The 25,653-nt window shown below is 45.5% G+C and overlaps 1 protein-coding gene across 4 annotated transcripts in view; it reads right to left on the reverse strand.

Moving 5' to 3' along the window:
• Positions 1-10,872: 10,872 nt before the first annotated feature.
• The window catches only part of GFRA1 (GDNF family receptor alpha 1), a 235,843-nt gene continuing 221,062 nt past the window's right edge, over positions 10,873-25,653 (reverse strand). For all 4 annotated transcript variants that reach the window (XM_027960172.3, XM_060404737.1, XM_042238457.2 and 1 more), the window contains 2 exons: positions 19,470-19,523; positions 10,873-18,537 (listed from right to left, as the gene is read on the reverse strand). In XM_027960172.3, the coding sequence (XP_027815973.1) occupies positions 18,382-18,537; positions 19,470-19,523 (210 nt within the window). In that variant the 3' untranslated portion in view covers positions 10,873-18,381. The remainder of the gene's footprint in view (positions 18,538-19,469; positions 19,524-25,653) is intronic.

A 25,653-nucleotide genomic window follows, 5' to 3' on the forward strand; every position in this document is an offset into this window, starting at 1 on the left:
TCAGCAGAGAGATGCATTTATAATCCTCATCTGTAAAATGGGAGGAATCATCATGTCTTCCTTATGGGCTGCCTCGAGGAGTTAATGAGATGAAATGTAAAGCGCTTTCCCAGTGCCTGACATACGGTGGGTGCCGCGTGAGGGTAGCTGAGATGCCGATGGTGGTCGACGCACTCAGTGAGTGTTTTATCAAGCGGGCAGGGCAACAGTGGGGAGCTCCCGGGGTGGGAGATGGGGGTTGACTGTCCCTGCCGCTGGGGTCCTTCTCAGCTTCACTCTGAGTGGAACTGGTTGACTACACTGCCTTCCAGAGGAATCACTGACCACAGTGATTGCTAAAAAACAATTACCAAAGTCTCTCCTGGAGAAGGGAATGACAACTCACTCCAGTGTTCTTGCCTGGAGAATTCCAGGGACAGAGGAGCCTGGTGGGCTAGTCCATAGTGTTGCAAAGAACTGGACATGACCGAGCAAATAACACTTTCACTTTTTCACTTTTCACCGAGTCTTCATCTCCTAACTGCCAATTCAATTGCCTGACTTCTCGGTAGACTTTTCCACCAATACTCTGCCAGCAGGTTAAATATCCTGGCCCCGACATCCAACATGATCCCCCTACCCCACCTTACCTGGTCCTATCCCTGGAAGCATCTCTGAACCTTCCTTGCATCCGCTGCCTTTTTCCCTGCTTTTCCAAGCCAGAGACTTTCAATATGACAGCATTTCCCAAGAGGCAATATATAAGTTAAAATGGGGAGTGTGGAGTGGAGGGCAATAGAAAAAGCAGCCACACCTAACCCTCCCCTTTAGCCCTGACCCTGGGGCTCTCCCCAAAGCTCTGGGGAACAGTTTGAAAGTCACTGCCCTGGACAACTGTGACTGCCTTCCAAAGGGACCCCAACCCCTGCTGCATGCCGCTGTCACAGGGGGTATCTTTGGTAACTTCCAGCTATGTTCCTTCCCTGTCTAAACTGTCTACTGCTAATACAGCCCACTGCTCAGCTTGGTATTGCTGGCTGTGTGACACTGGGTAAGTAACTCAATCTTTCTGCATCTCCGTTTCCACATCTGTAAAATGGGGTTGTAGTGAAGTCAGATCCAATTATGCATAAAAAATCCTCAGCTCTATGGCTGGCACATTTTGAATAAGTGTTCAGGAAATCTTAGATGACAAGCTATTCGTTATTTAAAGACATCTCATGCTTTTCTTATTCGATTATAAATTTAACCCAGAAAATCTATAATCTAGTGCTTCATAGGGGGCCTGACATATACGTTTTTGCTCAGTGAGGATTTTAACTTTGTTTTTCAGAATTGTGGCTTTGGACTGCTAGATCATTATCTCAAAGTGTGGGTCAGATACGACCTGTATCAGAATCATCCTGAGTGTGTGGAAATGCCGGGACCTTATTTCAGACTTCCTGGGGGCCCAGGAATCTGCATTTCAACATATTTATGCAGGGATTCTTTTTTAAATTAATCAATTAGGCTGCATCGGGTCTTAGTCGCAGCACGTGGGATCTTAGTTGCTGCATGTGGGATCTTTGTTGCAACATGAGGGATCTTTCGTTGCGGTGCACGGATTCTCCACTTGCTGCGTGTGGGCTCTCCAGTTGCGGCGTGTGTGCTTAGTTGCTCAGAGGCATGTGGGTCTTAGTTCTCTGACCAGGGATCAAGCCTGCATCCTCTGCACTGCCACTGGACCCCCAGGGAAGTCCCACACCTGGAGATTCTTGTGCGCCCTGTAAACCGACGTGCGTGTTGGATCCTTGCCTCTGGTTCTATCCTAGGCTCAGAGGACCTCTCTCAGCTTTGAGATGGCGATTCTTTGGTCCCATTCCCATCAATCCGTTTGTATCAACATTTAATTTTATTTCAAAATCCTCTTCCTGCCCCATGATAATGCGTGGGTTAAGTCTGACTGCGAGATATAGCCCAACAGGCTCCTCTGTCCATGGAATTCTCCAAGAATACTGGAGTGGGTTGCCATTTCCTTCTCCAGGGAATCTTCCTGACCCAGGGATTGAACCCAAATCTCTTGAGTCTTCTGCATTGGCAGGCAGGTTCTTTACCAGCTGAGCCACCGGGGAAGCCTCTCCATACCATCCTATACTGCCCCATACGGTCATATAATCAGCCCCATGCCCCGAATATTGATTCAACGCAAGAAATTCTTCCAAAGCTATTTCTCCTCTGGCTTAAGTCATGATGTCATCTGGGGGTGGGGTGGACTGGGTCTTTTTGAATGGCTATGTCTCACTGTTTAACAGTTCACAATTAACAGCAAAAGGCTTTCCATTTTTTCATTCATTTACCTTCATGGTGAAAGCTTATTTTGGTTCCATAGAGGCAACTAATTAATTACCTAACGTTCTTTTGCATTTTTACCAACATTAGACCAAATTTACATCGTGGAATAAGCCATCCATACCGTATGTGTCATAATTACTGTTTTGCAATTTCACACCAGCAAAAATTTATTAAAACTTCACGACTCATTAATAGTAAGTGATCATAATCGCTTAATAGAAAAGGAAACTGTGCTAATGATGGCGGCTTTGATTAACATATTTGACCTTAAGTCATAAAGTCAAGTAAAATTAATATCACTGAGTGTTGAACATAAGGTTTTTTTACAGTTTGCATCATTTCGATCATCATAAAAGGCAAATAAACTAGTTTTGAGTTGGACTAGATTTGAAACCCTCTTAACTCTTCATAACAGATTGAGGGAATATCAATGAGCTTCTATATAATGATGATGAAGTGAGAAAAGGTGAGTAGATGCAGAGGTGGCTCTTTTCTGTCAAGTCCTGGAGCAACACCATCCAACTGGCTGGGTAAATGTGCAGACACATCACTGGGGTAGGAGCTTGTCGTGGCTGGATCCAATGTATGGTGCATGCATGCTAAGTCACTTCAGTCTTGTCTGACTCTTTGGGACCACATGGACTTTAGACCGCCAGGCTCCTCTGTCCATGGAATTCTCTAGGCAAGAATACTAGAGTGGGCTGCCATGCCCTCCTCCAGGGGATCTTCCCGACCCAGGGATCGAACCTGTGTCTGTCTCCAGTATTGGCAGGCAGGTTCTTTACCATTAGTGCCACCTGAGAAGCCCCTAACATATGGTAGTAAGGGACTTCTACCTCCTAATTTCGTCCACTCCTCTTGCCCTCAGAACCTGTCCCACCCTCCTTTGCATGGGCCCTGTACTGGCCCTGACTGTTCTCTCTGGCCCTTTGCTGGCCTCATGGGTATGGAAGACCTCCTGCCTACAGTGCCCTCTCCTAGTGCATAGGGTCCCTACCCATCTCCAGCTTCCCCATCTCTCTCCTCAGTCCCTCCATGCCAGCCTCCAGCCTCCCTGGACTGACCACATTCATTCCCACCTCTTGGCCTTGACACCACCATTCACCTGCCTGGAGCACTTATTCCCCACTCACTTCTGGTGCCTTCTTGATGTTTAGACTTTACCTCTGAGGATGGGCTTCCCAGGTGGTGCTGGTAAAGAACTCACCAGCCAATGTAGGAGACGTAAGAGACACGAGTCTGATCCCTGGGTCAGGAAGATCTCCTGGAGAAGGGCATGGCAACCCACTCCAGAAATCTTGCCTGGAGAATCCCATGGACAGAGGAGCCTGGCGGGCTGCTGTCCATAGGGTCACAAAGAATTGGAGATGACTGAAGCGACTGAACACATGAACTCAATAAGCACTTCCCATGTATTTGGTGCTTCACTGCATGCCCATATTGTAAATACCTTGCCTGAATAAGCTCATGTAATCCTCAGCATCTCCCTGGTATTATCATCCTTATTTCTCAGATGAGGAGATCAGAGAACTGGCCAGCTCGCATTTTATTTGTTTACCATCATAAATGCTCTTCCCTTGCCTGTGTAAGGGCCAATGGGAAGAAAGGTTTTTCTTCTCATATCCTCCAACCTGAGCCACCCAGGTGGCACCAGTGGTAAAGAACCTGCCTGTAGGAGATGTAAGAGACTTGGGTTCGATCCTCGGTTCAGTAAGATCCCTTGGAGGAGGAAATGGCAACCACTCCAGTATTATTGCCTGGAGAATCTCCTGGACAAAGGAGCCTGGTGCGTACAGTCCGTAGGGCTGCAAAGAGTCAGACAGGACTGAGCAGACACAAAAAAGATCTTCCAACCCATCCCCTGTGGGAAGGATGCCTGGTACCGAGTAGGGCTGACAGAAGTCAAAAAAGCCTGTGGGTTGCAAGAGCTGGAGGGAGGAGAACCTCCCCTGTGGGCAGGCTGGTTCGAGGAAGGTTCATTCTTCCCAGGGAGGCGGGAAATATCGGAAACTGTGGGGGTGGGGAGGGCATAGGGAAAGCCATCCTGGGTCCTCACTCCAGGTGGCAACTGAAGCCAAGCCAGGGCAAAGGATGAAATTGCCAAAGAGGGCAGGGCAGCAAGACAGAACAGAGGAACAGAGACTGAGCCTTTGTGGGCAGGGGAGCTGCTTGTGTAGATACACAGGCAAAGTTTGGAGTCAGACTCATGAAAATGCCACCATTTCACTCAATGCCTTGTTTTAAGAAAACAGGGTATAGTTGCTTTACAATGCTGTGTTAGTTTCTGCTGCACAACAAAGTGAGTCAGCTGGATGTGTACACATATCCCCTCCTGGGTCTTCCCCCAGCCCCCAGTCCACCCCTCTGGGTCATCACAGAGCCGCTAACTGAACTTCCTATGCTGGACAGTAGGTTCCTACTAGCTATCTGTCTTACACATGGTATAGATGCTTCTATGTCAATCACAGTCTACCAATTCAGCCCAAACCCCACCATGTCCATACATCCACTCCCTACATCTGCAGTTCTACTCCTACCCTGCAAATGGATTCATCTCTACCATTTTTCTAGATTCCACGTACATGCGTTAACATATATTTGGTTTTCTCTTTCTGACTTCACTCTGCATGACAGCCTTGTTCATTGCCTAAAGGACAGTTCTGTTTCACTGTCAGTAAATCCCAAATTAAGAAAAAATAAATAAATAAAAGCACATACGTTGGTTTTTTCACATCACAGAGGATTACCAATTTAAAACCTCAGGTTTCCTTAAAGATCTAATCCCTCTGTGGCTTTGACAAATGATGTGATTTTGCAGGAAGCCGCTTCTGGAGCCAAGCAGTTGCAGGATAAATATCCAGTTGGTATCAGGCAGACCCTCAAGTTGAGCTACTAGGGTTTGAATGCTGGGGTCTCCCAGCCATGTTACCTAACCCCTGAGGCGATTTCTTCATCAGCAAAACTGGGACAGCAGCTCTCGTTTCAGGGCTGCTTGAAAGATCCAAAAAGAGGGTCAGTATTAGTGCTCAATAAATGAAGGGCACAAGGAAACACACGTCTTCTACTGAAGATAGGAAAAGGCAAGGAGCAAGCAGGGACGAGACTAGAAATGGGCTCGATACGGGAGGGGCTGGGATCTGGGGCCAGAGACAGATCTGGAGTTTCCAGCTCATCCCTGGGCTTTGTGGTTTTATGCAAGCGCTGAGTTCTGAGGATGCAGCCACGCTGGGCATGGGGGCTCCCTGCCGGGTGAGGCAAGGCCAGCTCATCAACACCTAGAGATAACAGGGTCCACCAGTGGGCAGCATCGGCACTGCCCTCATCGCCACCTACCACGGGGTGTGCAACCTTGAGACATTTTATTGAGGTTGCCACCATCCCTGGAACAGAGGCCACCCTCCCCTGCCTCTTCTTCATCTGTTGGTCCACCATGGCCGAGGCTTCAGAGTAAGGGAAGAGCACAGATTGCCTAGCAGATGGGTGCGAAGGTTTTGGATTACAGAAGAGTGCTTCCCTGGTAGCTCAGCTGTTAAAGAACCCGCCTGCAATGCAGGAGATCCCGATTCGATTCCTGGGTTGGGTAGATCCCATGGAGAAAGGATAGGCCACCCACTCGTGTTCTTAGGCTTTCCTGGTGGCTCAGACAGTAAAGAATCCGTCTGCTATGCAGAAGACCTGGGTTCGATCCCTGGGTTGGGAAGATCCCCTGGAGGAGGGCATGGCAATCCACTCCAGTACTATTGCCTGGGGAATTCCATGCACAGAAGAGCCTGGCAGGCTACAGTCCATGGGGTCACAAAGAATCGGACATGACTGAGCGACTAAGCACACAGCACAGATTACAGAAGAACACTTAATACCCTTTAAAAATTGCCTTGAAAAACTCAGTGGAATTAGAAAAAAAAAAACAACTCTAGATGTGCTCGGCAAAAGCTGATAGTCCAAACAGTTTGCAGTTCCCCAGTGAGTGGGAAGATGCCAGCAAAGGAGAAGGGAAGCTAAGGAGAAGGTCATGTTGTGGGAGGCGGAGCTGAGTGACAACTGGCGGGGGTGGGGTGGGGGGCTTCTCTACCACTTGCAGGATAAAGACCTTTCTGGGCTTCTGTTTTCACATCCATAAAATGGAGGTGCTCAACAACTCCCCACCTGGCAGTGGGAGAATGGAAGGAGCTTGGCAAGCTGTAAAGCACTTGCAGGTAAAGGAGATATTATCTGAATACCCTAAGGGTCCCCCAGGGACAGAAACGTTCCGGAAGAATGAAAACCAAGGAGCTTCGCATCAGAGCACAGTCGCTTCTTTCCTATTCCGATCCTGGTTCCCACGGTTAGTGGGAGAGGCCTGGGGATTCATTCTCAATTGACTTCAAGGGAAGCAAACCTAGATGAAGCTCATGCATTACAGAAATCACTTTTTCTTTCTGTCTGTTGTCCATTTTCTTCTCAATTTGGGTAACATTTTCTGAAGATCCTGTCCTGGAGTAGGAATGGAATCCTGGCAAGTCAAGGAATAAGACCCACTTTCCATCACTACTCTTGGTCTGTCCACTTCGAAAGTAGATACCCTAGGCCTGAGATAAGATAAAGGCAGCTGCTAAAGCCACTGGCTCTCTCTCCCCGCACATCTTCCAGTCATGGGGCAGAAGTGGGAGAGGTCAACTTTAGGGTATGAGGGATGAAGCGGTTTTCCTGAGCCAGCCACCCTGACATTGACAGCTGGGGGGGTTGCGGGGGGTGGGAGTGGTGTTCTGAGGATGGTGCCTGGGTGCCCCTCGAAGTTGGTACTGGGTCAAGTACATCTAAAATTTCACAGTAACAGGCCAGCCATATTTTTCTGGGCACAGTCTGTGGGTAAATGAGATCTTGAAAGCAGTTAGGCAGGCTTTTGTCACTTGGTGTTAACTGTGTATGTTGCAGCGACTTTAATTGGTTTTACGTCTAGAGTGAGGGACCGAGATGGAAGTGGGACTCTTGGGGGAGCGGTCCTGGCGCTCAGATGGCTTGTCACATTTCTTTTTTAATCTGCTGTTCTTTTCCTTAAGGCGAGGGAGGTAATGTAATTATCTTTTGAAGACGAATGCATGCTGCAATATGTCAGCTTGGGCTGCTCTCATAACATGGCCTCCAGTGTGGGTGGAGGGAAATGAAGTGAGAATGTGCGTGGGTCTGTGAGCTTTCCTACTCAGAATCCAGGAGACTTTTCCCCAACAGGCTGGAGGGTAGAGAAGAGTTTGAATGGGCGCAGCCCTGGAAAATCTGAATTCCTGTCCAGCTTTCCCTTGGCTGTGTGACTTGGCATCAGTCATTCACCCTCTCTGAGCCTCAGTGGCTTTTGCAGCAACATGAGATTAATTCTATCTAGGAGTTACTGTGAGGACTGAATGAGATCCCATGCACAGAGCCCATCCATCCTAGTCTGGGGGACACGTGGTGAGCATCCAGTCCCACCAGGCCATTATTGTCCTGAGCATTCTGAGGGCACTATCCACAGTGCAGGGTGGGCAAACCCTTGACACTCTTGTCACCAGAAGAGCTAACCCAGCCTCCCCTTGGCTGGATAGGCCCTGCACAGAGAGGACTTCATCCCATGTCACCAGCCACAGAGGAATTAATTTAAAAATCCTCTTATGCACACAGTATACACAGCACCTCTGAGGTGCTTCTTCCCCAAACTGTGGCAATTCATCTCTAAAGAGGTTCTGCAGCGCGGATGCGCACTGCCTCTTGGGCTCTGTGGGGCTTTGCTGGACACAGTAGAAAAACTCCAGTCCTGAGTGTGGGCTGAGGCAAGGCTGCACCCGCCTCTTTCTTCCGAAGGGTGGGGGCCAAACCCTGAGCTGGTTTCCAGCCACTGCACATCTCAGCTTACTTTATTCTTTTCTTCTTTAACACTATCGGTAAAAATAATATCCAGACATGGTAAAAATGCTGAATCTAGGTAATATCCATCCATCCATCTATTCATCGTCTATTTATCTATCCACCTATTTACATCTTCTATCTATCATGTCTTACCTATATATCATCTATCTATCATGTTTTTAAATGTATACAAATAGGACTGTGTTTTCATTGTTCTGTACCTTTGCTTTTTACTTAACATATACCACAGACCACTTTCCTTTTCAGTAGATGTGCATCTAATTTTAAAAATAGCTGCATTGTTGTTCAGTCACTCAGTCATGTCTGACTCTTTGCGACCCCTTGAACAGCAGCAGCACGCCAAGCTTCCCTGTCCCTCACCATCCCCTGGAGTTTGTTCAAACTCACGTGCATCGAGTCGGTGATACCATCCAACCATCTCATCCTCTGTCCTTTCCTTCTCCTCCTGCCCTCAATCTTTCCCAGCATCAGAGTCTTTTCCAATGAGTTGGCTCTTTGCATCAGGTGCCCTAATATCCCCTTATCCAAATGCACTGAGTTCCTTTACCAGTTCACTGTTGATAGACATCAAATTGTTTCAAGCGCTTTGCTACTGCAAATTATCCTGCCATGAACATCTTTTTGCATGTATCTTGGCACTCCGTGTAAGAATGCAGGGTAAACTCCTTGCAGTGGAACTGTTGGCTCAAAGAGGATGTGGATGTTAAATTATGATATGTATCGGCAAATGGTTTTCTAGAAAAAGATTGCCCCTTTTAATGTACCCACCCAAGGTTTTTTCAGGCCAGGCGCTCACTTTATCTCTGAAACACGGTGAAGTCTTTGTCTACCAGCCGGGAAGGGAGAAACCTTCTCAAGGATAAAACCCATCAGGGCAGCAGCACCGCCAGTTTATGTGACTTTTATGGATACCCCTCTCATATCTTTCACATCATTGTGTTTCGTTTATGCTTTATTTATTTCACCAAACACAAGCAGTCTTGTATCTTGTTTCTGTCACCGCTTTTATTCACTTTCTTGGTATTTCTCTCAGGGTTTTATTAGTCATTGCTTGTTCCAGCTCCTAAAATTTCTATCACCTGCATGCTGGGGATTTGGTTGTATTCAGGAGATGATTAGAATACTAAGAACTGCTGGAGGAGGCTTGAGGTCTCCCTCCCCTTTTCTGTTTGGTGATTCAGGGGATGGCAGAGTTCTGTCCTTCCTGGGGGGGCCAGCCTGCTGCTGCTGGTCTCAGACTGAGCTTGGAGTTTTGATCAGGCTGCCCCAAGCCTGATGAGATGTTGGGGTCTAGGGTTTTCTTGTATCTTTAAAATACCAGGCTCAGCTCCAAAGGCTCACAAACTTTGAATCCAAACTATTGAGTCTGGCAGAAATCACCCTAAACTTGATCATTTGAAAGCAGCTCAGAAAGGGAGTAGGAAAACACAATTGAATGAAAATTCACAAAGAATAAAAATATTTTCTACAGAATCTCAAGCAAAATGCAGCCTTCTCTGTCCTAACAAACAGCAAGGTCTTCTTGGTGTTGAGTGGGCTACAGCTTTTAGACTGAAGCAAATAACAACGGTGATATTAATTGCTGTGATTTGGGTTTTAATAATTTATCTTAAACAAGCCAGGTGGTGATTTGGTACCAGAAATAATTTTCCCAGGGAAGTGAGGAAGTCATATTTTGAGCAACCATGATCATGATAAAAATCCAGCCTCATGTGATATAAAGTGATTCCTCCTTGCCCCAGCGCTGAGTTAGAAGCTGGAAATAAGAAAATGGCCCTCGCGAACTTCCCTGGTGGGCCTGTGGTTAAGACTCTGTGCCTCCACTGAAGCAGGTGTGGATTTGATCCCTGGTCCGGAAACTAAAATCCCACATGCCGAAAATGGTCTGCTCTGTCTCAGTTGCTGTTGAGCACTAAGTCGTGTTCAATTCTTTTCGACTGTAGCACTCCAGGCTCTTCTGTCCTCCACTATCTCCTGGAGTTTGCTGAAATTCCGTCTTTAGTTTTTATCAAAATATTTACAATTTGTAACTGAATACAAATAATTTACCAAGTTTCCCTGGTGGCTCAGATGGTAAAGCGGCTGCTTGCAATGCGGGAGACCCAGGTTCGATCCCAGGGTCAGGAAGACGGCCTGGAGAAGGAAATGGCAACCCACTCCAGTACTCTTGCCTGGAAAAGACCATGGATGGAGGAGCCTGGTAGGCTATAGTCCATGGGGTCACAAAGAGTTAGACACGACTGAGCAACTTCACTTTCTTTTCACAAATAATTTAATACATGTGTGATGGTAACCAGAGAACCCACCAACCTTATCCTCTTAAAAAACTGCACATTGAAGACACGAGATAAATATCAGCTGTGGCCTCACACTAGAACCAGGTTCCTCACGATATAGCACAAAGGAGCTATTAGGTTGGGTCTAAAACTGTGGCTTCAACAAGTGGTGATGTTGGACATTTGCTGCCGCCCCCTGCCAGGGACTTACAGTGTCTTTGGCGGAAGGGAGAGGCAGCCTCTGGCATCTGTGGGTAGAGACCAGGGATGCTGCTAAACATCTTACAATGCATAGGACCAGAAACCCCTTGATGTCATGACACTGGGGACTTCTAGTGTTGGGAGATTTCAGTATCACTTTCCAATGAATTACAATAAAAGAAAAAGGCACAATGATAATCACTTAAAAAAAAAGAATAAAGAAAACAACGTTTATTAGGATATTCTGGGGCAGGGGAGATGGTTGAAGGGACTCCGTTCATACATTCTGCAATGCTTGAGCAATATGCTAACAGAAAATTCAAATATCACAAAGCTACTTCCAAAAGTCCAAAGAACAAAAGGTGTACTTCTGCATGGAGATGGTCTTGCGTGGGTGGTGGTGATAAAGCAAGGCGCCAAATGTATGAGGAAGCTGCGTGGGAAGGACCCCAGGAGAACATCCAGGCTCCTCAGGAAGCACATACATGAGATGATGAAATAAACACGTTATCTTCTACATGTGAAAAACTCAGGAAACACACAATGTGAAAAGGAGACCAGAAAGAAAGCTGCTCATCCATACCCTCTTCTAACCGGGGGCTTCCGCAGGGCTCATTCTACCCCTCAACCCAGCTCTGATGAGGCTGGGTATCTGAACCCCTCTCCCAGGACAGACTTCTAAAATGATCCTAAAACCCAGAATCCTTCCGTTAACTTGCGTGAAATAGAACTAACATAACTGAGATGTACCCTCCGGTTAAGAGTAAAAATGCAACACCATTCAAAAGACACAGCAAAACAGCCCCACTTCCTACAGCTCACAGGGCTTCTCAGCAGGAGCTGGATTAAACAAGAGAAAATAATTTCAATATCAAGGGGAAATGCACAGAGGATGAGAAAACTCTTTAAAGCAAACTCCAGTTTAAAAAGTGTTTGCCCACCTCCCTTGGGGGAGAGAAGGGAGAAAAAGAGAAAAGACAGATAATTAGGAGAACTCTAAGGCCCTGGATTTCAGGTTTCTGAAACCACTCCTTCAACCCTCTGAGGACAATCAGCTCTTTCTGAATCCAGAAAAACACATCAGGAATGTCTGATTACCAGAAGACGACAGCCAAATCAGGCAGGCAATCTGTGATTTGGTTCTATCGTTTCCATTCTCTTTTTCTCCCCCCACATTTTAGAAATGCCTTCAGCTAAAGCTAAAAAATACAAAACCAAATTCTAGACCAAGCACGCTTTGCACACCAGGAAGATAAAGCTGGATCACCCAGCCCTGCAGCACTTGTGACACAGAAATAGCATGGGAGCTTTATAGATGGCGCTTTAAGTGCTGCTGGGCCCAGAGAGCCCAGAGTACCTTCACCTGGACCCATGCAGACATCCTGCCAGCCTGGTGACAGGTGGCAGGCTTTTATTGACTTCTAACAGCCTTACACCCAGGGCATCCACTGGGTGTTCTGATTTCTCATTCTGCTCTTCGCTAGTTCTAAGATTTGTGTTTGGCGGACAGCTCTGGGGTCTCCCATTCCCATTGCACCATGGTTGATGCCTGGCAGCTGGGACTTCCACTGACCTGTGGATCTGGCCATGCTCCATGCTCACAGTCCCTGGAGGCTCAGAGGGGTGACTCCATTGGATTTTCCATGTGGCCTTTTGGGTACAGGCTGAGGGTGGATATATCTGCCTTCTTCATAATGGGTGGGTTGTAGACATGTGGACTGAGACTCACCTCTTACAGACTGAGTCTGAAAAACAGCTTTATGGACTATCTACATAGACAATTCAGATTCTCCAAGAGATATCAGAGTGAAAGATTATGCCAATCTGGAAATGATGGTTGTTCCCTTAAGCGGCTGTCAGAGGGCCTTGGATTCTCAACTTAGCTTTGGCTCCAAATGATGGTTCATTCAAGCACAGTAGATGCTCCACACACAAGCTGAATTGTTCAGCACCTGAGTTTGCTTCTCAGGATGCTGGCAGAGGCTGCATCCCTGGGGTTGGTCAAGACTGGCGGAATGGGCCATCTTTCTTGCCAGCATCCTGCACTTGAGGCAAGGTTAAAACATCAGCAGACTCACTGGCTAATTTCCCACGAAGTCCACCCCATGTGGAGTCCTGTCCTTCCTTTCCGGTGATGCTGGCCCATCTCGCTCAGCTTTTCCTGGGGACAAATGCTAGGTTTTCATCTCTCAGCAGAAAATGCAGCAGACAGATTGAGAGTCACTTTGACTCTAATGTTTTATTTCACCCTTTCTCCCAGGTCACCCTCAATAGCTTCAGGAGGATACCTTGCAGCATCTCCATGGCTGCAAGAGGATGTTAAATGGTCCAGTCTCGACTACTGTATTACAGAGGAAATCCTTTGACATCCTGAAGTTTTTCGTTTACCCAGCAGTGTTTCACTTCCTACTATGGGTCATAGTTTCTGCTAGGGAAGCTGGTAAGGCGAACAGAAAAAAAAGTTAGAAAGAAGGAGGTGATGGTCTATGGCCAATCCCTTGGCATTTTCTGCAAAATGAAAAACAGGGATGGGTAAGAAAGCTGGGCCTGGGATGAAGAGAAAAAAATCGGAGAAAACCTTCTATTGATGCTGGTGCTGGGTTTGGCAGCTGCCCTTGCGCAAAAATAAACTCCCCGTGGCAGTGGGACAAGATGCTGAAACGGGCACCTGGCAGCAGCAGATCGCCGAAGTCACAGCTGTGCTGGTCAAATGAGCCTGGAGTCCTCAGGGGGCTGGGAGCGCCATGGCTGTGAGCACGCTGCGTTCTCTGCAGGCAGTTTATTGAAACAGGGCTTGCGTGCCTTCCCCACCCCTCCGGGCTGGGTCTCAGAGCAATCAGAAGTGCAGGTGGTGCAGCCCGCTGAACGAGCCCGGGCTATCTCCGGGAGGGAGGAGAAGCTCGACAAAGAGCTCTGGGAGCCACAAAGGGATGCAGCTGACAAGACAATCCCAGAGTTCAGAAGAGGGAGCTCCGGGAGAGGGCTGGCTGAACTTTCTACTCCGGGATTAGCATCATCTTCAAATCGCCTGGCTCCTCAGAGAGACTTCTCCGGCTTCAAAAAGCCAGGGTTACGTGTGGAACCAGCATCTGACTGAACAGGAATTAATTTGGGTAGGACTAAATTTAGAATGATTACAATGAAGAACTGATAGGAAGGGACTCTGTTAATTACTTGGGCAATAAGTAACAAGGGTGGGGACTGGGGTTATCAGTAATCAGTATGCAAGAAAAGGGAATCAGCTGGTATCTTAAATTAATGACCCTTGGGCAATGAGGTGTCTCACTGAATACATCCCAGGATGGAGGCAGTGGCCAAATGCACAGATTTAAGGCCTCTGCAATGAGAATGAAGTTTAGAGGTATAGTCGTCTTGAAAATCCTAGACGACAGACTTCAAACAAATGGTCACTTGAGAATAAAAGCTGTGTCAAAGTCAAGAAGTATCAGATAAACACACAAGATGCTTATCTTAGGGAGGAGAGCTTACATAGCTTGTAAGGGTGTCTAATGAAATTCCCAGCTGTTTTGTTGTTTAAGAATTTCTAAAAAGGAATTTCTTCCTCTGTCCTCGAGATATTAGCTCTGGCTTGCTTTCTGCAAAGGCACTGTATCTAATTCAGGGAACTCTGGCTGTTTGGTTGGGACAAGTTTCCTATTGGGATCAGATGGCATGCTCCATTCAGCCATAGCAGCGGCACCTTGATCTTTGCTCCATCTCTTCAAACCCTCCAGGCTCAGGGCAGACAGGCCCTTTGGCCAACATCACGTTCAGGCCGTTGATAACTCGCTCTTGTGTGTTGTCATTGCTTTGGGGTCGTTCTTGAAACGGTGGGTCTGACATGGTCTCATTTGTTTAATCAAAGAGCAGGAGCAACAAAGATCAGGGGTGTATGAATCCAAGAGATCATGGACAGTTTGAAAGAGAATGAGAAACTGCGCATTCATTTAAACAGGCATTTTCTGGCCCTGCAGTTTATTGACTTAAATAAGTCGTGCATGCCTGACTACATGAATGAAAACTTATTTTCCAAAAGACAGCTCCTTGGAGGCCACTATTTTGTAAATAATAACAACAGAAATACATGTTAGCTGGATTCTAAGAAAATAATTTGCTAATTATATAAACTCCCACTGCTCTTACATCTCTTTTCCCAAGCACTTAACACTGATTCAGAAATGCTTCCGCTCCTCCACTTCCCCAGCTCAGCAGATGGAGTGTTTGGGAGTGTCTGATTTAGACTACAAAGGGCAGGTGGGGGATGGGGATACAGCTGGAGACAACCCATCCTTGGAGCATGTGCAGGATAGAACAATCTTAATATAGACCAGATCAAAGGCCACAGCAGCTCTGGAGGAGCCGTGGCCTACATTTGATGAGCTTGAAGACACAGCATCTAAAACATTTCTTACTACAGGATTAAGAATTATTTTAAAAAAAATTTTTTTTTCTACATGGAAACAACACTCCTATCACACTTTGGATACAGTTTGCTATACTTAATGAAAAATAATCTATGTCATTCTCAACTTACACTTCTTCTACTAGAGCCTTGGAAAAAATCAAATATGGAAAAATAAATATTCGGGTGGCATTCTGAATTTCCTCTCTTTATTGTGCCCTTCTTCCTTCATGTGCTCTATTTTAAATGCTCCAACACCCCCAACACTTACTCCAGCACCTCTTGGTCAAAGATACTCAATATCTCAAGTGGACTCTATGTGCTTTCACAATCTTGCTTTTTATCCTCCCCCCTTCTCTGAAAGGAGTGGGACATGGCTAGACTTGATTTGGGGGCCACTGGTCTCCATGCATTTAAGTTACTGTTTTATGTTTTGTCAAAATCAACTACGAGATGCTTTCTGCAACAGGCCCAAACCTCAGCAAACAGTCCTTGGATTTTGGTGGCACCTTCAATGCAGGGCAGTGAAGGACAGAAGTAGTGAATCATTTTTTGCTTTTAGTGCTGCCAAAAGAAGCCAGAGAAGATAAAAGGTTTGGCCTGCTCCAGTACTGGGGCAAATGATCGAGTTTCTGGGTCACCATGTTAAACTGAGATCACCCCAAATGGCATAAACACTTGCTTGGCATGATTTTTCTTGTTTTGGCCACACTGAGAAGCAGGTGGGATCTTAGTCCCCCAATCAGGGATCAAACCCACACTCCATGCAAAGGAAATGTAGAGTCCTAACCACTGGACCACCAGGAAAGTCCTGGCATGGGTTTTTGAGAATCTCTCTAATGAGTTGTCATGGAACATCCTTCCCCCTGTTGATCGGTAATTTATTTTCAGGCTGACGATTTGGTAACTCTCATGTGCTTCTATCTCTGAAGAAAAATGCGATCTATGTTGGTGAAAGATGAGGCTGTTTACAATTTAATTTATGTGTTGCACATCCACGCATTCTTCACTGAAGGCTACCCTTGTTAGCTCTGGTAACTTCCATTTCCTCTTTGGTCATCTGAAGCTAATTAGAGATGCTGTTTATTACAGAAGTAATCAATAGCTTTCTACAGTAGATTACATAGAATCAGACCTCTATGCAATTAGTCCAATGTAGATACACAGATACCTTAATTAAAACAAAATATGCTCTGAAGAGATATGTTTTCACAGATGACTGGAATTCCAAGTATTTCAACACATTTAATGTGTTTATTCAAAGTACGAGTCTTTATGAAACCTTTCACTAATCGAATTTGTTTGATGAATTTCCCTTGAAAACATTTTGAAGTGAAAAAACTCGGTACTTAGTATTATACATTTATGTTTATTAACATTTGGATATAAATGTACTTCAAACACCAACAGAGCTAAAAGACTATGCCTTCATCTTGGGTTTAACAGATTTCCCGCCCTAGTAACTGGATTAATTCTTACAAGGCAAACATCCGTGGGCAAAGGGAATCAGGATGAAATGGGCACTGAGGGTTTCCTCCTCCATCCACTCCACTGATGTCGGAAGAAAGCCGACTTTTCGGACACTCTATTGGGTGGAATTTCCTCGCCTCTGTTCAGTTGCAAAGAAACGTGGCTACTAGCACTCGATCCTTGTAGATTTCAAATCTCACCATTTCAACCAGACTTCAGAAGTGCACTTTCGGGGCTATTCACTGAAGGAAGAGAATGATGGAAGAGACGTGCAGTTAACAAGTCAGATGCCTTATATCCAGAGTCCCTTTTCTGTGTCTCTGGGCCAACTTATCTCCATGGACCTAATGGTGACTGTGACTCTCTTGATCCCCCAAACTTTTTTTCCTTTTCGCAGAGTCAGTCACAGTCTATCACGGAGGACACAGAGCACAGTGCGAGCAGATATCTGATGACTTCAGACCAAACCGATCCACAGAGCGGCCAAGCCATCACAGCTGAAAGTCAAGACAATCCTTAGGAAAAGAGCTGTGTACCCTGGGCACGGATCTGCTTCAGAAGACAGGGCAGCACGTCCTGTCTCCTGTCCCAGTCAAAGCTGCCACTGTCAGGTAATGTGAAAACCAAGGTCCTGGTTCGTGTCAACTGGCAACGGTGCCATTTGTAGAGTTTGTAGAACATTGATGAGTAGCCACCAGTTTTCCCACAGGTATGCACGCTTGTGTTTCCAGAAATGATAAAAGACAATGCCTGGCCTCTCTATTTCCTGCTGCCTGTCCACAGTAACATGATGCAGAGCTTTCTGCTAAAGCATGAGGCTCCTCAGAGTCTGCTGTTGAAGACCTGTCTTCGAGAAGTCAACATCGAAGCTAATGCTACTTATGAGAGGAAAACAAGCTCCATGTATTTTGTATTAAACCACCGGTAAAAAAAAATGAAGACAATATCATTACTTTCAAAATATAGAAAGTCAATAGTTGAAATCATTTAGTAGTAAAATTTTTTTCTACATATAACCTCATACATGTAAAGATTATTAGAATGATGCTTCAGCTATATTTGACTCTTGTTAATGTAAGGGCTTCTCACTCAAGTAAGGCTTTGGAGACTGTCTCAATGCTCAAGGTTCTGTGAGGTCTCACACCACTCTCATTCTCTATTTTGACTAGGAGACAGACACAATGAACGTGGCAGGTGTTTTTTTTTTGTTGTTTTCGTAAGAGAGTGCAGAGCTGTTTACTGTACATAAACATTAGCGTGGAAAACGCTAGTACATATAGAAAGAACACTGGTACAAGCTTGTTTGCACAAAGTCCATCAAGATTGTCATGATGAGAATCTTCGCTTTGTGCCAAAAAAAGTTTGGCTTCCACGTACCACTGCCGTGGTAGGGTCATGCCATCAGAAAGCAAACCTATTCCATGAGATATAGAAGATTCTTTAGGAATACCGACTCCTTCTCTAGCTAGTCAAGACCAGAGTGAAACTGTTAAAAATCATCATCCTTATCAGGATCTTGAAAGCCAAGGCTCCAGTCCGCTTTACAGTGGACAACAACATCAACAACAAACCATCTCTTCACAATCCAGCATGCCCCAAAGCCTTCTGAGTGTGGAATGTAGCACTGAATCGGGGGATCCCACAAAAGCCTTAAGGATCACAAGAAGCTTTCTTAGAAAAAAAAAAAGAAAGAAAGAAAGAAAAAAGTTCCAGTTGGATGAAACTGTTTTAGCAGTGTCTCCACCGAGCTCCTAAAACTGGAATTTCGGATATACAAGAGGACAGGAAACAGATAACTCGGTTTTTGTCTTTTCACATGTCCATGTGGTTCTGTAAATGCAGCTACGATGCTTCGGCCAAAGATAAAGACAATAGCGTGGACAGGGCAGTTACCACCAGGGCCAGCAGTGGGCTCAGACCGCAGCTTGGAGGAGCAGCCATTGATTTTGTGGTTATGTGGCTGGAAGCCCCAGCGAGACCATCCTTTTCATAATCACGCTGTAAGAAAGAATGTTTTCATTATCACCCACTGCATGTGTTTGTTCTATCACCGCATATTTTAGCCGCACTCTTTCTCTCTCTGATCCCCGCCCCCAACTAGCTATACGGTTTACCAAAGCCAACTCAAGATTTTTACCCCTGCTCCTAAGGTCACCCATCAACTGTGCAACATGGAACCATCCTCCCTTTGGGTATCACTGACTGAGAAGGGATGCTTGCCCTCTCTATCATAAAGGAGGGCAGGAAGAATCATCTCAGGAAGCCTGCCCAGGCAAGTACAGGCTCATATAGAGATGGGTCACAAATCGCATTGGAGCCTGGCAGTAGCCTTTCCCTCCACTGGCTGGTTCAACCCTGGACTTTACAGGTGGAGGATCTTGCCCTGCTTGTCAGTCAGAGTCCCAGCCAGGATCCAGGCTCCTGAACTCTCAGTCAGCACAGCTGTTCTTCCCCAGGGTGGATTCCTTCACCCCCATCCCTAGGACCTGCTCAGTCCCAGAAAACTGCATCTCGCCATGATGAGCTCTAACTGTAAACTGGGGAGGGTAACGTGGCCCGCATTGGCTACTTCTGGGTCACTGTGAAAGTCAAAGGAGCAGTCTAGGGGACATCTGATAAGCAGCGAGAGGTGTTCTGTATCTTCTCTGTGCCAGCTGAACTCATGTGACTGTGATCACAGAGGCTCTCACGGTACCAGGGCAATGGTATCTGTGCTGATCCAGTTCTGAGATGAGGATCCCACACTCGGCGCTGCTTTGTACACCAGCATCTGCGCCTGGCTCCAAGGGCAGAGGGACACCAAGGGAGACTTGGATTTTTTTCTGGGCCTGAAACCTTGTTGTCTTTGAGCCCTTTCACGTCATACTCTGTTCCAGGGACCCGAAGGCTCTGTTTCTAGATGCAGGGAGACTCAGAAAGAAACAACTTACATCAGAAAGACAGAGGTGGGTACTGCCTGATATGTTGGATTTCAGCTTCTGTGCCTGGGAAAAGACAAACACACACAATTATTTGTACATACTATGGAAGAGCTGGAGAAGGGAATGGCAACCCACTGCAGCATTTTTGCCTGAAAAATCCCATGGACAGAGGAGCCTGGCAGGCCACAGTCCATGGGGTCACAAAGAGATGGACACGACTGAGCAACTAAACCATTATGGAAGAGTAGTTATTGATGATCAACAGTATAAGACCGTGTCACTGTTAGAAATACGTGAGTCACAACTGTGAGCCCATACACAATTAAAATTTTTCTACTAATCCCATAAATAAAGAGATAACAGGTTAAAGAAAATTTTGTTATCTCTTTATTTATGGGATTAGTAGAAAAATTTTAATGACATTTTCTTTAACTCAATATATTACCATTTCAACATGTAACCAGTATAAAAGATGATTTATGAGATACTTTTCTACATTCTTTAAACTTTCATACTAAGTCTTTAAAATTTGGTGTGAAAAAAAAAAATTGGTGTGTTGGACAAAATATACCTGAGTTTGTACCTGCCCCCTCTCAAAGCCACTGCACAGATTAAAAAAAAAATTTTTTTAAGTCATTTACAATCTGTACTCATTTATAGTTCTGAATATTAATGTTTATGAAGTGCCTTCTAGGTAAAAATGTAATAAAAATTCTCATTCATCAGTAATATAGAGATAGGTCTTCCCGAATCTTGTATATTTGTTCATTTGTTTATTAGTTGTTCCAGTCCACAAACACTTACTGAACAATTTTCCAGGGTTTGGCATACAGTGATATGACAAAAAGGATGTGGTCCTGGGCTCCTGGGCCTGCCTTCTGGTGGGTAAACCACTCAGCGCTGGGGGGCTCAGGCACAGGGCAGGGACTCTTTGACAGATCCCTTCCAAGAACCGTGAAGGGTATCACAGACCCCAGATCTATCCATCTTAAAACTGCTTCCTGGGCAGTTATAAGTTCCTAAGCTGTGAGGGCTTTAAGCTCCCTATTTTCTCACAAATGGAACAGGTTTCCACTGGGTTTCTACCTGAGAAATTGAGTTAGAGGAAAAACTCCATTGCTCAATTATAATAAAAACTGCTGACCCAATACAGCTCTCCTGTTTTATAAAGGAAAACAAATTAGAGAGCAGAGACGTTAAGTGACTTATTCAGGGCCACAGAGTGATCCAAGTTGTAGTCGATATTTAGAATACAGACCTCTGAAACTTCTGAATGGAACCGTGCTCTTTCCTGCTTTCCAGTGTTTCTCCCAGAGGTACTAGCGTGCTTGACTCTTCATGCGCTACTTGCCCCCCAAATCCACTCAAAGAAACCCTCCTACACCCCCTCCCCCTGAAACCAGGAGCCCTTTGGTAGCAACAGACAGAGAGTTTGTTTGCCAACAGGATGGCCCTGGTTAAGCATCACACCTGAATCTAGGAGCATCTGGGCAACCAGCTCTATGGGGATGCACTGGCAGGCTGCCTGCTGCAGGACAAATTTTGCAACTTGTTGAAGACGTGCTAGGCTGAGATCATGGTATAGTCACACAAGGAGTAATTTATTGACCATAATGCTACTTGGCAGGCATCATAATCTTTACCTATATTTGCATATGCCAGCTGCGAATATGAAATCGAAACCTTTAAACAGGCATCAAGAAAAAGACACTGTGAAGCACCCCTGGGCTGTTCAAAGGTCACTAAATGTTACATATAAGAAGATCAGAGGACAAATCAGAAGCGGGATGGAGCCTTCCTCAAAAGCCTACTTTTAATCTATATTAATAGCAAATCTGGTCCACTGCATTGTAATATAGAGAATAATAGGTAGAACTTTGCACATTTTATTTCTGCTCAAAACTGGAATTGTGCCAGACACCAAAATGGCCCTAAAACATCACATTCTGTCTTTTCTTTTCTAGGTGGTAATCTACAAAAGACATAAAACCTTGCTAAGTACCTTTGCATAAGTAAGACGTTCACTAAGACACCCAACTCTTTGCAACACTATATACTGTCGCCTGCTGGCGAGGCGTCTCTGTCCATGGGGTTCTCCAAGCAAGAATACTGGAGTGGGTTGTCAATTTCTACTCCAGGGAATCTTCCCAACACAGGAATCAAACCCACGTCTCCAGTATCTATCTGCATTGGCAGGCAGGTTCTTTACCACTAGTGCCACCTGCTGCTACTGCTACTGCTGCTAAGTCGCTTCAGTTGTGTCCGACTCTGTGCGACCCCATAGATGGCAGCCCACCAGGCTCTGCCATCCCTGGGATTCTCCAGGCAAGAACACTGGAGTGGGTTGTCATTACCTTCTCCACCTGGGAAGCGCCTAATCTGTAAGAGACATAAAGCCCTGCCAAGGGCCTTTGCAAAACTAAGTTCACTAAAACGTGCAGAGAAGGCAGCCTGACTTGTCTGAGACACATTAATCCTTCAATTTGCTTCTGTGCTATTGCCACAGTTAAGCCACACCTCTGTGTCCTAGACTGCAGTGGCCCCCAAGAGATCCAAGGGCTGCTTGGGCTTCCCTCCTATTTTGTTCTATATGATTAGCAACAGCCTGCACTGTTTTTCTCTTTGCACCATCTAAGAGACTCACTGGCTACACTTCAAAGTCACTTTAGGAACCTGCTGAGGTATTAGAAAAAATGCCCATCTATATTACGTGATTGTAAAGCGGCTACCACCAATGGAGTTTAAAAGGTCTTTGTGCTGTGCTATGCTTAGTTGCTCAGTCGTGTCCGACTCTTTGCAACCCTGTTGCTACTTTAACTAATTTTCTTAACTGGACTCTGCATTGACACAGGTAAATTCTGGTCCTCAACTAGTCACTGAGAGTTCAACTGTGTACAGGATTACAGTTGTACAACTGGGTAGACATGCCCTGGTCGAAATTCCTAGGCTCTTTCTTTCTGTCTGAGAATGGCTGGGATGACTGGTCAAATCACACAGGAAAAATACATGGAGACCAACTCCAAGCCTGTGAAGGCTCTGGGCTCTTCTTCCTCGCAAGGTGGGCCTCTTGTTGGCCTCTGTCTAAAGCAAATAGTCAACTTCTGGCCTTGTCTCCCTGCAGCCCGATGGCTTCATTAAAGCTAGAGGCAGTGACTTCAAGCTCATCTGGCTTCAAGAACTATTCTGTGGGCAGAACTGGATGAACTGCTGAGGGAAAGTAACCATGTGCCACCAGGCTTTTGCAGAGTCTCTGAGAAAATGCCTTCTCTCCTGTCAAACCCATGACCAATCCACAGAAGCACTCAGCAGCCCAGAAGCTTAGCAGTCCACATACGCCGGCTTCTAAATACTCTGCTTATATAGTGAGTTGACACTGCTTCCCATCGAGAGGTTGGAGGAGCCTGGAAACCCTCACAACCTCAGAGCCAGGGCAGAACAGACCCTGAGTTCCACCAGAACTTCAGGAGAACCACAGTAAGATCTGTGATGTGATTAGGAGGCAGAAGGAAGATAACACCTGCATAAACGAATCAGATTGCACACAGACATGAGATCTTTCAAAATCCCACACCAAACCTGGGCTGGAGGGCCAGTGGTCTGCTGCTTGGACTCAATGGTGTCAGCTGGGTGTCCAATGCCTCTAAGGGTTCATAAGCTGCAGGTGGAGGGGCAGAGCCTGGGAATTTATGCCTGTGCATGTACTAGCAGCTTGCATGCTTGTAAGTCATGTATTCATTCTGAATCCCTCCTGTGACCACCAAGGGTCAGATATCTCCTCTACGCATATCCAGAGCCCACTTAAGAAAATCCAGCTCTTGAACTCCGTTGCAAAAGCCTGAGAGCAATCTGTTACTTTCACCATGAAATTAAAAGACACTTGCTCCTTGGAAGGAAAGCTATGACAAATCTAGATAGCATATTAAAAAGCAGATACATCACTTTGCGGACAAAGGTCAGTATTGTCAAAGCTTTTTCCAGTAGTCATGTATGAATGTGACAGTTGGGATCACAAATAAGGCTGAGCGCTGAAAAATTGATGCTTTCAAATTGTGGTGCTGGAGAAGACTCTTGAAAGTCCCTTGGACTTTGAGGAGATCAAACCAGTCAATCCTAAAGGCCACTGACCCTGAATATTCATTGGAAGAACTGATGCTGAAGCTCCAATACTTTGGCTACCTGAAGAAAAGAGCCCACTCATTGGAAAAGACTCTAATGCTGGGAAAGATTGAAGGCAAAAGGATAAGGAGGTGGCAGAGGATGAGATTACTAGATAGCATTAGCAACTCAATAAACAGGAGTCTGAGCAAACTCAGGGAGACAATGGAGGACAGAGGAGCCTGGCCTGCTGCAGTCCACGGGGCCGCAGAGTTGGACATGACTTAGCAACTGAACAACAATGACAACAATCTTGAGTGCTTTTTAAAACATCAGCTATCACTGTCTTACTAGTCAGGTCTGATCAATGCAAACAGATACAATGACAGTGTTAAATTACACTTTTAACTATTACAAAGATTATTTACATATTTTGAACATGGCCTCAGTTGATGAATATTGGGACAGTCCCAGGAAAACTGAAAACAAAGCAAACTAACAAAAACTTCTGAGACCTTGGAAAGTACAAAGAAGGTAGAAGAAAATGGAAAAGCATCATTTCCAAGTCCCAAATTGATAGAAGCAGGAGTGTAATAATGGAACGCGTCCCATCTGCCAAGCCCTGCTTATTAAGAAGACAGGGGACTTCTCTAGTGGTCCAGTGGTTGAGAGTCTGCCTTCCAAGGCAGGGGTCGCCGTTCTATCCCTGGTCTGGGAACTAGGATCCCATATGTTGTGTGAAGCAGTCAAAAGGAAGAAAGAAAGAAAGACAGATAGGCAGGGGCCCAACATAGAGCCTGACTAGCTAGATCTATCTAGACACCAAACCATGCAGTTTGTGGCTTTAAAATATGATATCTTTCTCTTTAAAAAAAAAGGGGGGGGTGGATACAAAGGAAGAGAATGGATTTCAGTTTTTCTAAAAGTCAATTTTAACCACAGTTCCAGCATGTTGAAAAATGAATTATTTAATCTCTTTTATGAAAGAGGGTTTCCTATCACCTAATTCATAGTTATGTGGTTATGGGAGAAGCCTCCAACTTGGGGAAATCAACACCACCAAAACAAGGTTTTTATTTTGAGACAGTGAACAGGCTGCTAGAGAAACCCATCCACAAACCAGTAGCTTTTCTCTCTTTCTGGAACTTGGTCTTCAGGCTCTTCACAACTCTTGTCCCTCCAACAGTCTTATAAAACTGTCACTGGCAGTTATCCCCAAGTCCAGGCACGTCATATAATAGAATTTCCATGTCACTGTAATTGCTGCCAGACTCCGTCAGTCCCTGGCACTAGAGGGTTAATAAATGCATTAGATGCTATTAATCTCTGTTACCTGGAGTCAGACCATGACTCTCCTGCTTTTTAACCCTGTGATTAGCATTTGGAAAGCCTGCCTGGTGCCGACTGCTTTCCTGTACAGAATGCTCAGACATACATAGAGTCCAGAACTCTTGGTCAAGCTAACTCATCAGGCACCGTGTGCTCCACGCATTCTGGCCACAGTGGGCTCTCCCAGAGCCTCGAGTGGGATCAGGCTTTGGAGTGGCACACTTGCTCTGTTTACAGAACTGGAGACTTAATACCATACCCACTTTTAACTTGGCTTTTGCTGCCCCAGGACTCCATTTCTGTAGAGAAGCCAGTGTTTAATCTCAGGTTCTTAGGCAGCTGTCAGCCAGCAGGGTATGGAACATTTCTCTACTCTCCTCCATGTATAAGAAAAGCCAGTTTCTGCTCTACCTCCAGAAAATAAAACTGGAGGAAGTTGCTCAATCCAATAGCAACAGATTGCCCAGGCTGCAGCCAAATGGTCATAATTAATGATGCTTCTGGTTCTTTTCTCCCTTGCTTTACTGATTAGAGAGATTTGCTATATTAAGAACCTGTTTGCTTAATGACAGAATACAAGCAATAAACAGAGAAATACACAGACTGTAAAATGCAATCAACTTTGCTCTCCAGCACTCACTAAGTACCAAGCTGTATCTATCACACTTGTCAATACCAGTTTATCAGCATACGAGCCTCTTCTGCAGCACAAATTGGACCGTTGCTAGGGAAAACCATCGCATGAGTTCTTTCTGAAATAGTCCAGAAC

The sequence above is a fragment of the Ovis aries genome, chromosome 22, assembly GCF_016772045.2.
Source record: "Ovis aries strain OAR_USU_Benz2616 breed Rambouillet chromosome 22, ARS-UI_Ramb_v3.0, whole genome shotgun sequence".
In the NCBI taxonomy this organism is placed as follows: Eukaryota; Metazoa; Chordata; class Mammalia; order Artiodactyla; family Bovidae; genus Ovis; species Ovis aries.